The 12044-nt window shown below is 43.7% G+C and overlaps 1 protein-coding gene across 10 annotated transcripts in view; it reads left to right on the forward strand.

The window, feature by feature from the left end:
• Positions 1-12044, forward strand: part of ARHGAP28 (Rho GTPase activating protein 28) — a 216530-nt gene that overhangs the window by 187723 nt on the left and 16763 nt on the right. For all 10 annotated transcript variants that reach the window (XM_070050446.1, XM_002713588.4, XM_070050445.1 and 7 more), the window contains 5 exons: positions 548-630; positions 2898-3095; positions 4110-4223; positions 8284-8340; positions 10768-10892. In XM_070050446.1, coding sequence (XP_069906547.1) covers positions 548-630; positions 2898-3095; positions 4110-4223; positions 8284-8340; positions 10768-10892 — 577 coding nt within the window. The remainder of the gene's footprint in view (positions 1-547; positions 631-2897; positions 3096-4109; positions 4224-8283; positions 8341-10767; positions 10893-12044) is intronic.

A 12044-nucleotide genomic window follows, 5' to 3' on the forward strand; every position in this document is an offset into this window, starting at 1 on the left:
AATTTCTATAAGGGCAACTCTGTAGAGGGGCTAATTTCAGGATGACAGCCCTGGAAGGTCAGTTGCAAGGACGAGGCCCATTTTAACTGATGGTAACCTAGACACAAGGAGGGCGTTAACTAACCTGCCCAGTGCACAGTTATTCCATGGTCGATGCAGGATTTGAATTTGGCTCTGGAATCTGAGCTCCTGATATTGAACTTTGCTCCCTCATTATGTGAAAGCAAATTTCATTTTCTCTTGAACTGAGCTTCAAACCCTCTGCTTATAGACGGAAAGGAAGGCAGTGCCTGTGAAAGTCCTCGGAAGGGAGACATGTTCTGCAGGTACAGGATTATGTTGGTTTGTGGCCTGCATTGAGATGGGAATGGGTTATTGATAGACCGAGGCTGCTGTCCAAGTGGACAGGTAGAAGCTGCTGGGCACAAGCCTGGCCTCGGCTCTGCAAGCTGTCAGGGGCCCTCCTGTGCCACAGATGTCAGTCAGAACTGCTGGAGGAATATGCCAGTGTGGTCTAAGTGTGTGTTTATTTCTGTTTTCTTGTTAGGAGGGCTTCACATCAAAGTGCAGCTTCAAGCCTTGCACCTCATGGTCATGGCACTGCCTGACGCTAACAGGGATACAGCCCAGGTACGTCCTGTCCGACCTCATGGCCTGTCACCGGGCTCTTGACGCTCCGAGGAGATGACTCATCTAGAAAAAAATAAGCACGGGGGTGACAGCTCGCCGTGCCATCTGAGCATGCTGCCAACCCGCTGCCTTCCCAGGCTTCCGCTGACAGTTCTCCTGAGCATGACAGAAAGCAGCAATCCTTGCTTCTTCCTGAACAATCGCCTCGCGCTCATTCAGTTCATCTGGGACCTGTTGAGAGTCTGCCACACGCCAGGCCTGGAGCTGGGTGTTAGGAGTAGAAGGGACAGGGGGCTTCAATAGAACAGTGCCAGAAGGAAATGAGACCATTATGTAACTTAAGAAAATATATATGGGGGGGGGGGGGTCTTCAAAAAGTGCATGAAAAATGCATGTTATAAAAAGCAGTGCATTGATTGCAAATTTTTTTGCACCATAATTTTTCATGTAATTTCATTTTTCCATGTACGTTTTGCAGTACACTCATAAGAGACTTTGTAACTGTTGATTCTCAGCTGCTTGCTTTAGTTTTGTGGCAAGAAAATCTGATGAGGATTCTTGGGAAGGAAATGTGAAATCACAAATCGAAATGAGATTTCTAAAATGTTCATGTTTTGCCATTTGTATGAGGATAATTCAGTTTAATCCCGTAACTTCAGAATTTTTGGAAATCACCTAATTGAATCTGGTCATTTGTCAGATTAGGAAAAGTGAAGCTCAGGAAGTGATCTCTCTATGAACATATTCTAGAACACTTGATAGATTCGTATTTTTTAATTCCTCATACCAAATATCCCTCTCTTTATTTTAACTTCATTGCTTTGCTGTATATTGATTAAAAAAAAAAACTGGTCTCTCTTGTATTTTGATGATGATTCCAAGTATTGTAGGATGTTGTTAGTATGACAGGTGTTTGGAATGAAGTTGAGGTAGGGATGTGTTGCAAAGAGCTCAGGAAACATAAAGCTGAAAGCAAATAAGGCCCTCAGTGTTGTTTCTGATCAGACATTTCAGTGTGGGGAGGCCCTTTCCCTGTGTACAGAGCAGAAGCACCTGTGTCAGCTATCATGCATGCCAATTATATCACATCATTTATGCAAGGGTGGGGATTAGCTAGCACATAAAAATGTCTGTTTCTAATGTCAGTAAGTTTTTCAAAAACTGCAAACTTATTAGCTTGGTTTTTGGCTTTGTTTACATGATGCCCTTTTATCAGAAGTTAAAGGAATGTAGGACATTTGGCCTAGTCCTTAAACTGCTGACCAGCAGGCTCACATCCCGCATTGCGTATTTGAGTTTAACTCTCACCTTCTGCTCCTGCCTCCAGCTGCCTGCTGGTGCAGACCCTGGGAGGCAGTGGTGATGGCTCAAGTAGGTGAGTTCTTGCCACTCACATGGGAGACCTGGAAGAAATTCCTAGTTCCCAGCTTCAGCATAACCCAGCCTTGGCTGTGGCAGGCATTTGGAGAGTGAACTAGTGAATGGGAGCTCTTTCCCTCTGCCTGCTTCTCTCTCTCTCTCCTGGCTTTCCACTGATGCTGGGGGAAGATATTCCATCCCTATCCATCTGTTTCCTCTTCAGTGGAATAATATTCACAATAGCACTCAACCCTAAAGAGCATGGAATGATGATTAGTGAATATGTAATTACATATATATGACACTCAAAAAAGTGTGTATTAGCAGGAAGCCAGGAGAGTGAACCAGGCACTCTGATATGAGATTTGGGCATGCCAAAGGGTTATTTTACTGCTGCACTAAATGCCTATCACAATAGTAAATGTTTTTAAAATTTGTCAGTGGAATTTACTTTTGGGCTGATGAGATACTAATGTTATTTAGATGGATGTTCCTGTCCCCAGGAAACGTTAAATAGTTTGCAACAGAGATGTTTTAAGTATTTTTTTTAGACTTGCTTTGCTTCCTTCACACCAAAACCGTATTTCATGTTTATTTGAGCCGCCACATTTTCCTGGTTTATATTTAATTTTAATATCTGTCAGACTTGTTTAGGATAAAAGGAGAAAGTGCGAACTCTTAGAGACTCCACCGAAATAAGCTCCATCAAACGGAGCTGCTGCTGTGGGCGGTTCAGCCAGGTGGTGACGCGTCTTCTTAGCACGGTTACAGGGGAAGCAGGACACGTTCCTCCATTGTGCTTCTGACCAGTTTCCTGCAGTCCCGTGAACGGGTGCAGACCTGAACGGGCGCCACCAGCGTGCCTTTCGATGGGGTACAATAGTGTGACGCGGTCCTTTTCTCCGTAGGCCCTCCTGACGTTCTTCAACAAAGTGATCGCCAATGAATCCAAAAACCGAATGAGCATATGGAACATTTCGACTATCATGGCGCCCAACCTCTTCTTCAGCAGAAGCAAACATTCTGACTACGAAGAGCTGCTGTTGGCAAACACTGCAGCCCACATCATCCGCCTCATGCTCAAGTACCAGAAGATCCTGTGGAAGGTGAGTGGCAGCGTGCTCACTGTCGTTCTTCTGGGAAGGCTGCAAGCAGCAGGCTCTGGGGTTGAGCAGTTCCCTGAGTCGTAAGCTGAGAATGTCAAGAAGGAGCCCCAGGGCATGTGTGGCGGCCTCACACGCTTGGTCTTCTACAGCCACACATTCAACCAACCTCAGAGCTAAAATACTTAAAAAAAAAAAAAAAAAGTTGCATCTATACTGAGCAGGTATGGATTTTTTCTTATCTTTAGCCCCTAAACAATATGGTATTACAGCCATCTACATAGGAATTGCTTTGTGTTAGGTGTTATAAGGAATCTAGAGATGATTTCAAGTCTACAGGCGGATGTGTATAGGTTCTATGCAAAGGTTATGCCATTTTTAAGGGACTTGGGAATCTGTGGATTTTGTTTTCTGCAGGAGTTCTAGAATCAACCTCCTACAAATACCGTAGGATGTGTGTGCATTCCTTAAGAGCTCCTCTTTAACGTGTTTTCCCCAAGAAACAGTAATCTTGATAGTCTTTCTTACATTGTATAAGAACAGGCCAGCCCTGTGGTACAGCAGGTTAAACCTCTGTGTGCAGTGCCAGCATCCCATATGGGCACAGGTTCAAGTCCTGGTCGCTCCACTTCCAATCCAGCTTCCTTAGAAATCGGCAGAAGATGACCCAAATCCTTGGGCCCCTGCATCCATGTGGGAGAGCCAGGAGAAGCTCCAGACTCCCAGCTTTGGCCTGGCCCAGCCCCAGCCATTGTGTCCCTTTGGGGAGTGAACCATCAGATGGACTATCTCTGTCTGTGTGTGTGTGTCTCTCTCTCCTCACTCTGTAACTCTGACTTTCACATAAATAAATAAATAAATAAATAAAAGAAATGTCTTTAGAAAAACTGTACAAGCCACAGTTACTGGTTCCGGGGTACTGAGGAGCTGGGAGGCGTTGCCATAACTGAAGCAGAATTAGCGCGGGAGGCACAACCCCAGTATTTTCTCTCCAGTCAAGGTCTTGTTCTTCTCCAGGTGCCGTCTTTTTTAATCAGCCAAGTAAGGAGAATGAACGAGGCCACGATGTTGTTAAAGAAGCAGCTCCCGAGCATGAAGAAGCTTCTGCGGAGGAAGACCATAGAGCGAGAGGTAACGAGAGCCACTGGGGCACGAGGAGGGGGGCACGAGGAGGGAGGCGCAAGGCGGGCACGAGGGCCGGCCGCTGTGTCCCAGCAGGATAAGTCGCCGCCTGCCACACCAGCATCCCACATAGAGCACAGCTCCCGTAGAGCATCCCAAATAGAGATTCGAATCTTGGCTGCTCCGTTTCCAATCCAGCTCCCTGCCAAAGCTCCTGGTAAAGCAGGGGAAGATGGCCAAGTGCTTGGGCTCCTGCACCCACGTGGGAGACCCAGATAGAGTTCTGGCACCTGGCTGTGGCCTGGCCCAGCCCTGGCTGTTGTGACCATTTGGGAAATAAATCCACTGATGGAAGATCTCTCTCTCTCTCTCTCTCTCTCTCTGCTACTCTCTCTCTTTGTCACTCTGCCTTTCAAATAATAATTTTAAAAAGCCCAAAATATTTTTAAAAAGTGGGGGCACAAAGTAGCTGGTAATTTGGACCCCAAAATTTTATATTCTCACAAAGTGTTAGGCAGTCTTGTAACTTTGGACCTTTTGGAAAATACGGCCATAAACAGAATACCATGGTCCTTTCATTTTGTTGAATTAGGTGCCTTTTGGTTGAAGTTCTTGAAATCTCTGTATCATTAAGTTGGTTTAATTTTCTGTTAAGTGCTTACCAGACAATGGTTCTCACAGAAGCTGAAAGTCCACATTTTATTCTCTGTGAAGATTTCAGGGGATCCAGTATATATCTGATAAGTAGGGAAAGAGATTTCTGTAGGAGTTGGATAATGAGAGAATATCCAATCCTCAAATTGTTGTGCGCAAATTCATCGCATTCCAAAGAATTTTTGCTTCCCCTCGTGCTTTCTGTAGACGTACATGACGGAAACCAGTCGTAGAAGAATTATCTGTTGCTTTAGCCTGAGGATGACCATGAGTGCCAGGCTACAGGGGGATGCAGAGAGTGTTGAAATTCACCTTGCCTTTAAAGGAACTTATGGGAGACAACATACATGAGAGCATCAAAACCCAGCAAAACTGGCTGTGCTGACAGTGGGAGGGGCCTGCAGACAAGGAATCTGCTCCAGCAGGGGAAATGATGGATGGCTCCCTGGAGGAGGTGGCACTGGCGCTACATCTTAAAGGATGGAGCGCGTGTTGAGGGGAGAAAGGACAGGGAAGCACATCCAAGGAAGAGGGATAGTAAATGCCCAGGCCGGGGGGTGGGGGGGGGGGTGAGAGGAAGTGTTGCCCCATGATGAATGCAAGGTGACCTCATGTCAGTTAGGAGAGGATTTTTAAAACTTTGTTTTGGTTGAGAAAAATTAATATAACTTAAAATTCACCATTTTAGCCATTTAAAAATGCATAGCACATGCAGCAGGCATTTGGCACAGTGCTTGCTCAAGATGTCACTTGGGATGCCCACATCCCGGACTGGAGGGCCTGAGTTTGAGTCACAGCTCCAACTCCAGCATCCTACTAATGCGCACCCTAGGGGGCAGCAGGCACTGCCTCCCACGTGGTTGACCCACATTGAGCTCCTGGCTCCTGGCTTTGGCCCAGCACCAGCTGTTGTGGGCATCTGGAGAGAGAACCCGTGGACGGGAGCTTTCTCTCTGTCTCTGTCTTTCTCGCTCTCACTGTCACTCTCGCTGTTGCTCTGTGTGTGTGTGTGTGTGTGTGTGTGTATCTCTGGCTCTCCCAAAAAAATGCTTAGTCCAGTGGGTTTTCGTATGCTCACATATTGTATAGCCATCACCAGTAGACGTGGTTTCCATTATTCTTTGAATATTTAAAAGTATTTGAAGGCTTTTTATGGTAAATCAAATGTCTGGGCTTCCTCAAGGACAGTTTCTTTTGAAACTATCAGAACTCCTGTTTTTTTAAGTAGGTTCAGTGTGTATGGGCCCTATTTTCTTGACTTTTTTTTTGCCTGCCTCATAACTATTTGTTGAAGACTGGACATTGTTAATCTCAAGACCGTGGCTACCTTGGAAATGAGATTCTTTCCCTTCCCCCAGAATCTGATGTTGCTATTTGTTTAGTGACTTCTCTGCTCAACTAATTTTGCAAAATCTGTATTGTTTGCTGTGTGTGGCTGCTGTTCCATTACCTTAATTGTTAACCAATGATTAGATCGAGATTTCTTAAATGCCTGAAACAACAACAACAAAAAACTTCCAGTCTTTGCAGAGATCTGTGTATATTTGGGGCCAGCTTCACCTGTTTTTTGTTTGTTTGTTTGTTTGTTTAAGGAGCACAACTTCATGCATTTGATAGATGCAGATTTGGGAACATGATGCTTCTCCCCCTCCCCCGCCGCCCTCCCACCCATACTCCTGCCTTTCTCCACCTTCACCCCTAGCCAAGCAGTTTGTAAGTCTCTGTGGCCTTTGCTTCGGACTTGCACAGAGCCTGGAGGTCCGCCAGAGGTGAGAGCTCCTGTGCTTTTCCGGTCCTGCTCACAGCCTGGGGCATTAAAGGGACCTTCCAGATTCCCAGGGATGTGTCGGAATTCTTCAAAGCCCTAATTCCCCCAACACTTCCTAGTCTCCAGCCTTGCTTCCTAAGCTTCTTAGTCAGCTTTTGTTTTCCCCAGCTCTTATCCGCTACCTCGGGCAGCTTAGGCTGAAACATCTGCCTATAAATGTCTTCAACATTACCTCCCTTTAGCACCCATCAAGTTCCAAGCCAGAGCAGATTAAGGGAAACCTTTGGAGCCAGGCTTCCAGGAAGCCCCAGACAGGTTACAACATAGAGGTAGAATTGTGTGTAAGCGGGGCCCATCCTGTCTCCTCTGGCTAACATTAGGATGTTATCTTCAAAGTTATCTGTAAGCCAGGGAGCAGGGATGGGAAAGAGCTCACTGTTCTTAACCAGATTCACTGTTTTTCTTGCTTTAGCACTCCCTGGGTTGTAACCACTGGGTTAATATGCAGAGCTCTGTAAAGGTCAATTATGTCCGTTTGGGCCAGTTAATCCATAACTTCTGTGGACAGACAGTTTTCTGGAGCTTTTTGCTCTGGCATTTTCACACTGGAACACGTTAATGGCATAAGGATGATGTGTGCAGAGCTAAAGCTTTGGTTATAAATCACTAACCATATTAGCCTGGGCAAATTCAATCGTCTCTTTGAACCTCAATGTTCTTATCTTATAAATTGGGGAGGGGAAAGTAAAGCTATCTCTGTTTCGCAGGGCTGTCATTAATGTCAACTCATATCATGTGTGTAATGCACTTGCAAGTGGTGCATTCCTAAATTAAATGATTTTAGTAAATGATTTTAGTGGATGTAAATTATTTTAGTGTTTTCATTGTAAATAAAACCAAGATAGAATTTAAAGACTGTCAGTACCATGGAAGAGACTACTTAAAGATGAAGAAAGAGTTTTTCTTCAGTGCGCTTGTACTCTGCCGGATTTTTCATTCATAACTTTGATTGGAATAGACGATTCATGACCAAATTACAAATTCCTGGATCAGGTCAGCCCCACTCTCGATTCCAGCTTCATGCTAACACACACGCAGGAGATGTTCAAGTACTTGCACTGTGAGATACCCAGATTGAGTTCTGCACGCCCAGCTTAGGCCTGACCCCGCCCCGGCTGTTGCAGCCATCTGGAGAATAAACCCCGATGGAAGATCTCTGTTTCCCTCTCTCTGTGTTTCTTTGCCTTCCAAATAAAGTAATTAGAAAACTAAAAATAAATAATGATGATTATTCCATATGAGTCAACAAAGCCTGCTTCTTTGCTTCTTTTCCATGGTAGTCCATAGACAAGCAGTAATTCATGGAAATAATCCATATTATTGAACAGTTAGATTGTGTCCTATCTGCTTCAGTGAATGAGAAGTATACAATCATTTTTCACAAATGAGCTATAATTTAGTATAAATTTATGGACGTAGACTTGTTGGGTCAAGGTGCATGTGCATATTTTAATATGATAAATATTGCCCATATATTTCCTATAAAGACTGTACCAATTTACACTTCCCATAATAGCAAATGCATGTCTTCCCAGCATTAATCCTAAAGCCTAAATGTGTTTTGTTTTTGTTTTTGTTTCTTTTTAGATTACAAGCCCCAAGACTTCAAAGGTACTACAAAAATCACCCTCTTCAAGAAGACTGGTAAGAAAATAAGTCATCTCCGTGTGCCCCTACCAACTCCCTGGCTAATACACTCTGGCTGCAGCCTTCCTGTTTACATAACATGATTTTGTTCCTGATCTGTCCTGCAGCTTCACCTTTTCAGGGTGACACCTAAAAGAACAGGGACCCAACAAACAGATGCTTTGCAGTGTGTGGTCAGGCACCCTCTACACAGTAAAGAATGTTACCGGAAGTCACAAGGGAAATGTGATTATGATGATCCTGCACTCTGCATGTGGAATTTGTCTTACTCAGGCTTCTGGGGAGCTAGAAGGGGAGAGACGGAGATGATCAAAGGAGTCTCTTAGGTGTACAATCTTGGCTGCGAGGAGCAAGGGACACTGACCCCCTCCCAGTGCAGTTCCCTCAACATCTAACCCTGACATACTATCACGGTTCCGGCTGGTCATATTAGGGGAGTACTCTTAAGAATGAAACTTATTTAAAAATATCTTGTATTCATTTCCTAGGGCTTCCATAATAGGGCACTGCAAACAGCATGGCTTAAAATAGTACATGTTGATCACAGTTTTATAGACTCAACATTCAAAATCAAGGTGTTAACAGGATTGATTCTTTTGAGGGCTCTGAGGGAAGAGTCTGTTCCTTGCATATCTGCTAGCTTTCAGTGAGGCCAACAATAATCCTTAGCATTTCTTAGCTTGCCAATGAGTCACCCGGTCTCTGCCTCTAGCCCCCGCCCCACGTGGCACATTCACTGTGTGTCCCTGTGACTCTTCTCCTCTTATAAGGACACCAGTCATACCGTGCTAAGGGCCCACTCTCTTCTAGTTTGACCTCATGTTGATTAATTATCTTTCAATAATCCTATTTCCAAATAAGGTTACATTCTGAGATTCAGAAGATTAGGAAATCAATATATCTTTTGAGTGAACAGAATTCAACCCATAACATATTCATTCTGTGAAGTGTTATTGATCCAGTTCATATATACCTCTATATTAACAACACCATCCTTTGAGAAAGCACTTATTTTAAATGATTACCTGACAGTGGCCATGTCCTTAAACAAATAGAAATTTATTTCTTTTCATCTTATAGATAGAGAATTAATTTATTAAAAATTCAAAGTTTGAAACAAACTTTACCAGAAAGCACCATTCTTTGACCATTCCATTTAGACCAGGGCTCCAGTCACATTTTAGGAGAGCAGAGACACCTTCTTCTCCAATAGCAAGGCAGAATGGTCCTTCCTGGGATCAAGTTTCAAGTGCACCTGTGGAATTCGATTTGGGCTAACTAAAAAAAGAGAGGGGATTTGAGAAGCATATTCTCTCTTTTGTCTTTTATTTCAAAGTATTTCAAACAATACAGAAAAGTATAAAGAATTCAATGAGGATATATAGACTTAACAATTTTCAACATTTTGCCAGTTTCATTTTAATATACATACTTTCATACTATTTTTTAAAAGCAATGGTGGATATATTAACATCCCATAATGTGGGGATTCATGACAAAGATCATAAAATATGGAAACAGGGGTATTAATATGTAAGCCTAAGGGGTATAATTCAGTGAGGACAACATTTATGAATATCAAAATACCAAATAGTAGGCATTCACACTTGTTTTTCTAAAATACATAGTAACTTCCACATATGAAAGAAAACATGTGGTATCTGTCTCTCTGTGTTTGGAGAAGTCATGATCTCTAGTTAATCCTTAAAATGTTCAGAAAGTGTCTTCTCAGGTATATTGAAGTTCAGAATTCTGCTTAAAGTAGGCTTCTTTAGGACACTGCAGTAATAGAAGCATCCTGTTTCTGCCATGGTCCACTTTTCCCCTCTCTTGATTTTAAAGCATTGTGGAAAGGCCTAAGCATGTATTGAAAGTAAAGCCCCAGGTTAAGCTCATTAGTGAATCTCCTGATAAATAGGAAAAAGATGTTTCTGGGGCTGGTGCTATGGCATAGGTTAAACCTCCACCTGCAGTGCCAGCATCCCATTTGGCGCCAGTTCATGGCTATCCCACTTCTGATCGGCTCCCCATTAATATTCCTGGAAAAGCATCATAAGATGGCCCAAGTCCTTGTGCCCCTGCAACTATGTGGGAGACCCAGAAGAAGCTCCTGGTTCCTGGCTCCTGGCACCAGCCTGGCATAGCCTCGGCCATTGCAGCCATTTGGGAAGTGAACCAGCAGGTGGAAGATATTTCTCTCTGTCTCTGTCTCTGTCTCTCCCTCCTTCTCCCTCTGTAGTTCTGCCTTTTAAATAAATAAATAAGTCTTTTTTAAAAAAGGTATTTCCTTTAGGGTAAAAGCTGGTCACACACATGTGTTTTCCTAATTCTGAGTGTCAGGGATGGTCCTATCTCTAAGTGCTGTTGTTGGGTCTGTATTCGTGCTAGTTTGACAGAATGTATTGAATTTTTTCCTTTTGGCAGTCTGACGTGCCAGAAGGAGTCATCCGGGTCCATGCTCCACTTCTCTCAAAGGTGTCCATGGCCATTCAACTTAACAGTCAAACCAAAGCCAAAGACATATTGGCGAAATTCCAGTATGAGAACAGGTGAGTGAACGTGAGGGAACTGCTCTGTACAAGGAAGCTGGACTTCCTTGAGTTGGTTCTCCCAGGCATTGACAGATTTGGCCTCTTGAAAATTAACTCTGTGACTTTGAGGGTTTTACCAGTTGACTACAATAGTCAAAAGTAGAGAAAGAAGCTAGCAGACAGTAGAAGGTTGGTGACGAAAGGTTGTTTTTTAAAGGAAGTTCTACAAATGAGATTTTGAATTGATATGTTCTGTCTTGGTATCTTTGTGTAGTCAATGAATTTTACCTTCTATTAGAATGAAAAGTGTAGCAAATTAGTTTTTTTAAATATCTGGATAGATTTTTCAGGAATATCATGAGGCCAGGTTTCCTAATGGGCACATAGCTGTTGCTTTTTTTAAATAATTTTTTTATTTATTTTATTGGAGAGGCAGAGTTACAGACAGTGAGAGGGAGAGACAGAGAGAAAGGTCTTCCTTCTGTTGTTTCACTCCCCAAATGGCCGCAATGGGCCAAAGCTGTGCCAATCCGAAGCCAGGAGCCAGGAGCTTCTTCCTGCCCTCCCACATGGGTGCAGGGGCCCGGGGACTTGGGCCATCCTCCACTGCTTCCCCAGGCCATAGCAAAGAGCTGGATTGGAAGAGGAGCAGATTGGAAGAGGAGCAGCCCGGACTAGAACCGGCGCCCACATGGGATGCCGGCACCGCAGGCAGAGGATTAACCTACTGCACCACGTCTCCAGCCCCGATAGCTTCTCAGCCTTTTGGCTAAGATCAAGTATAAAACCTAATCCTTAGGATCAGGATGATACTTGCAAAAACTCTATCTGCCAGTCACGTTAAAAGAGCAGAAATCGTCAGAATTTTTGTCTAGGCATATTTTATTCAAGAGCTAACATTTGCCCTGAGGTTTTCAAATTTATGCATTGGAGAGCAGATACAGTTTTATGATCTGCAGTAAATTCTGATGGAAATCCTTTAAAAGAATTCCAGCAGTGGGTGTTTGGCTTAGTGGAAAAGGCACTGGTCGAAACACCTGCATCCTGTATTGAACAGGCTACCTGGGTTTGAATTGTAGCTGTGTTCCCAGTTCCAGCTTTCTTCAAATGTATACTCTGGGAAGCAGAAGTGATCCTCAAATAGTTAGGTCTCTACCACCGATGTGGAGA

This window comes from Oryctolagus cuniculus, chromosome 10 (genome assembly GCF_964237555.1).
Source record: "Oryctolagus cuniculus chromosome 10, mOryCun1.1, whole genome shotgun sequence".
In the NCBI taxonomy this organism is placed as follows: Eukaryota; Metazoa; Chordata; class Mammalia; order Lagomorpha; family Leporidae; genus Oryctolagus; species Oryctolagus cuniculus.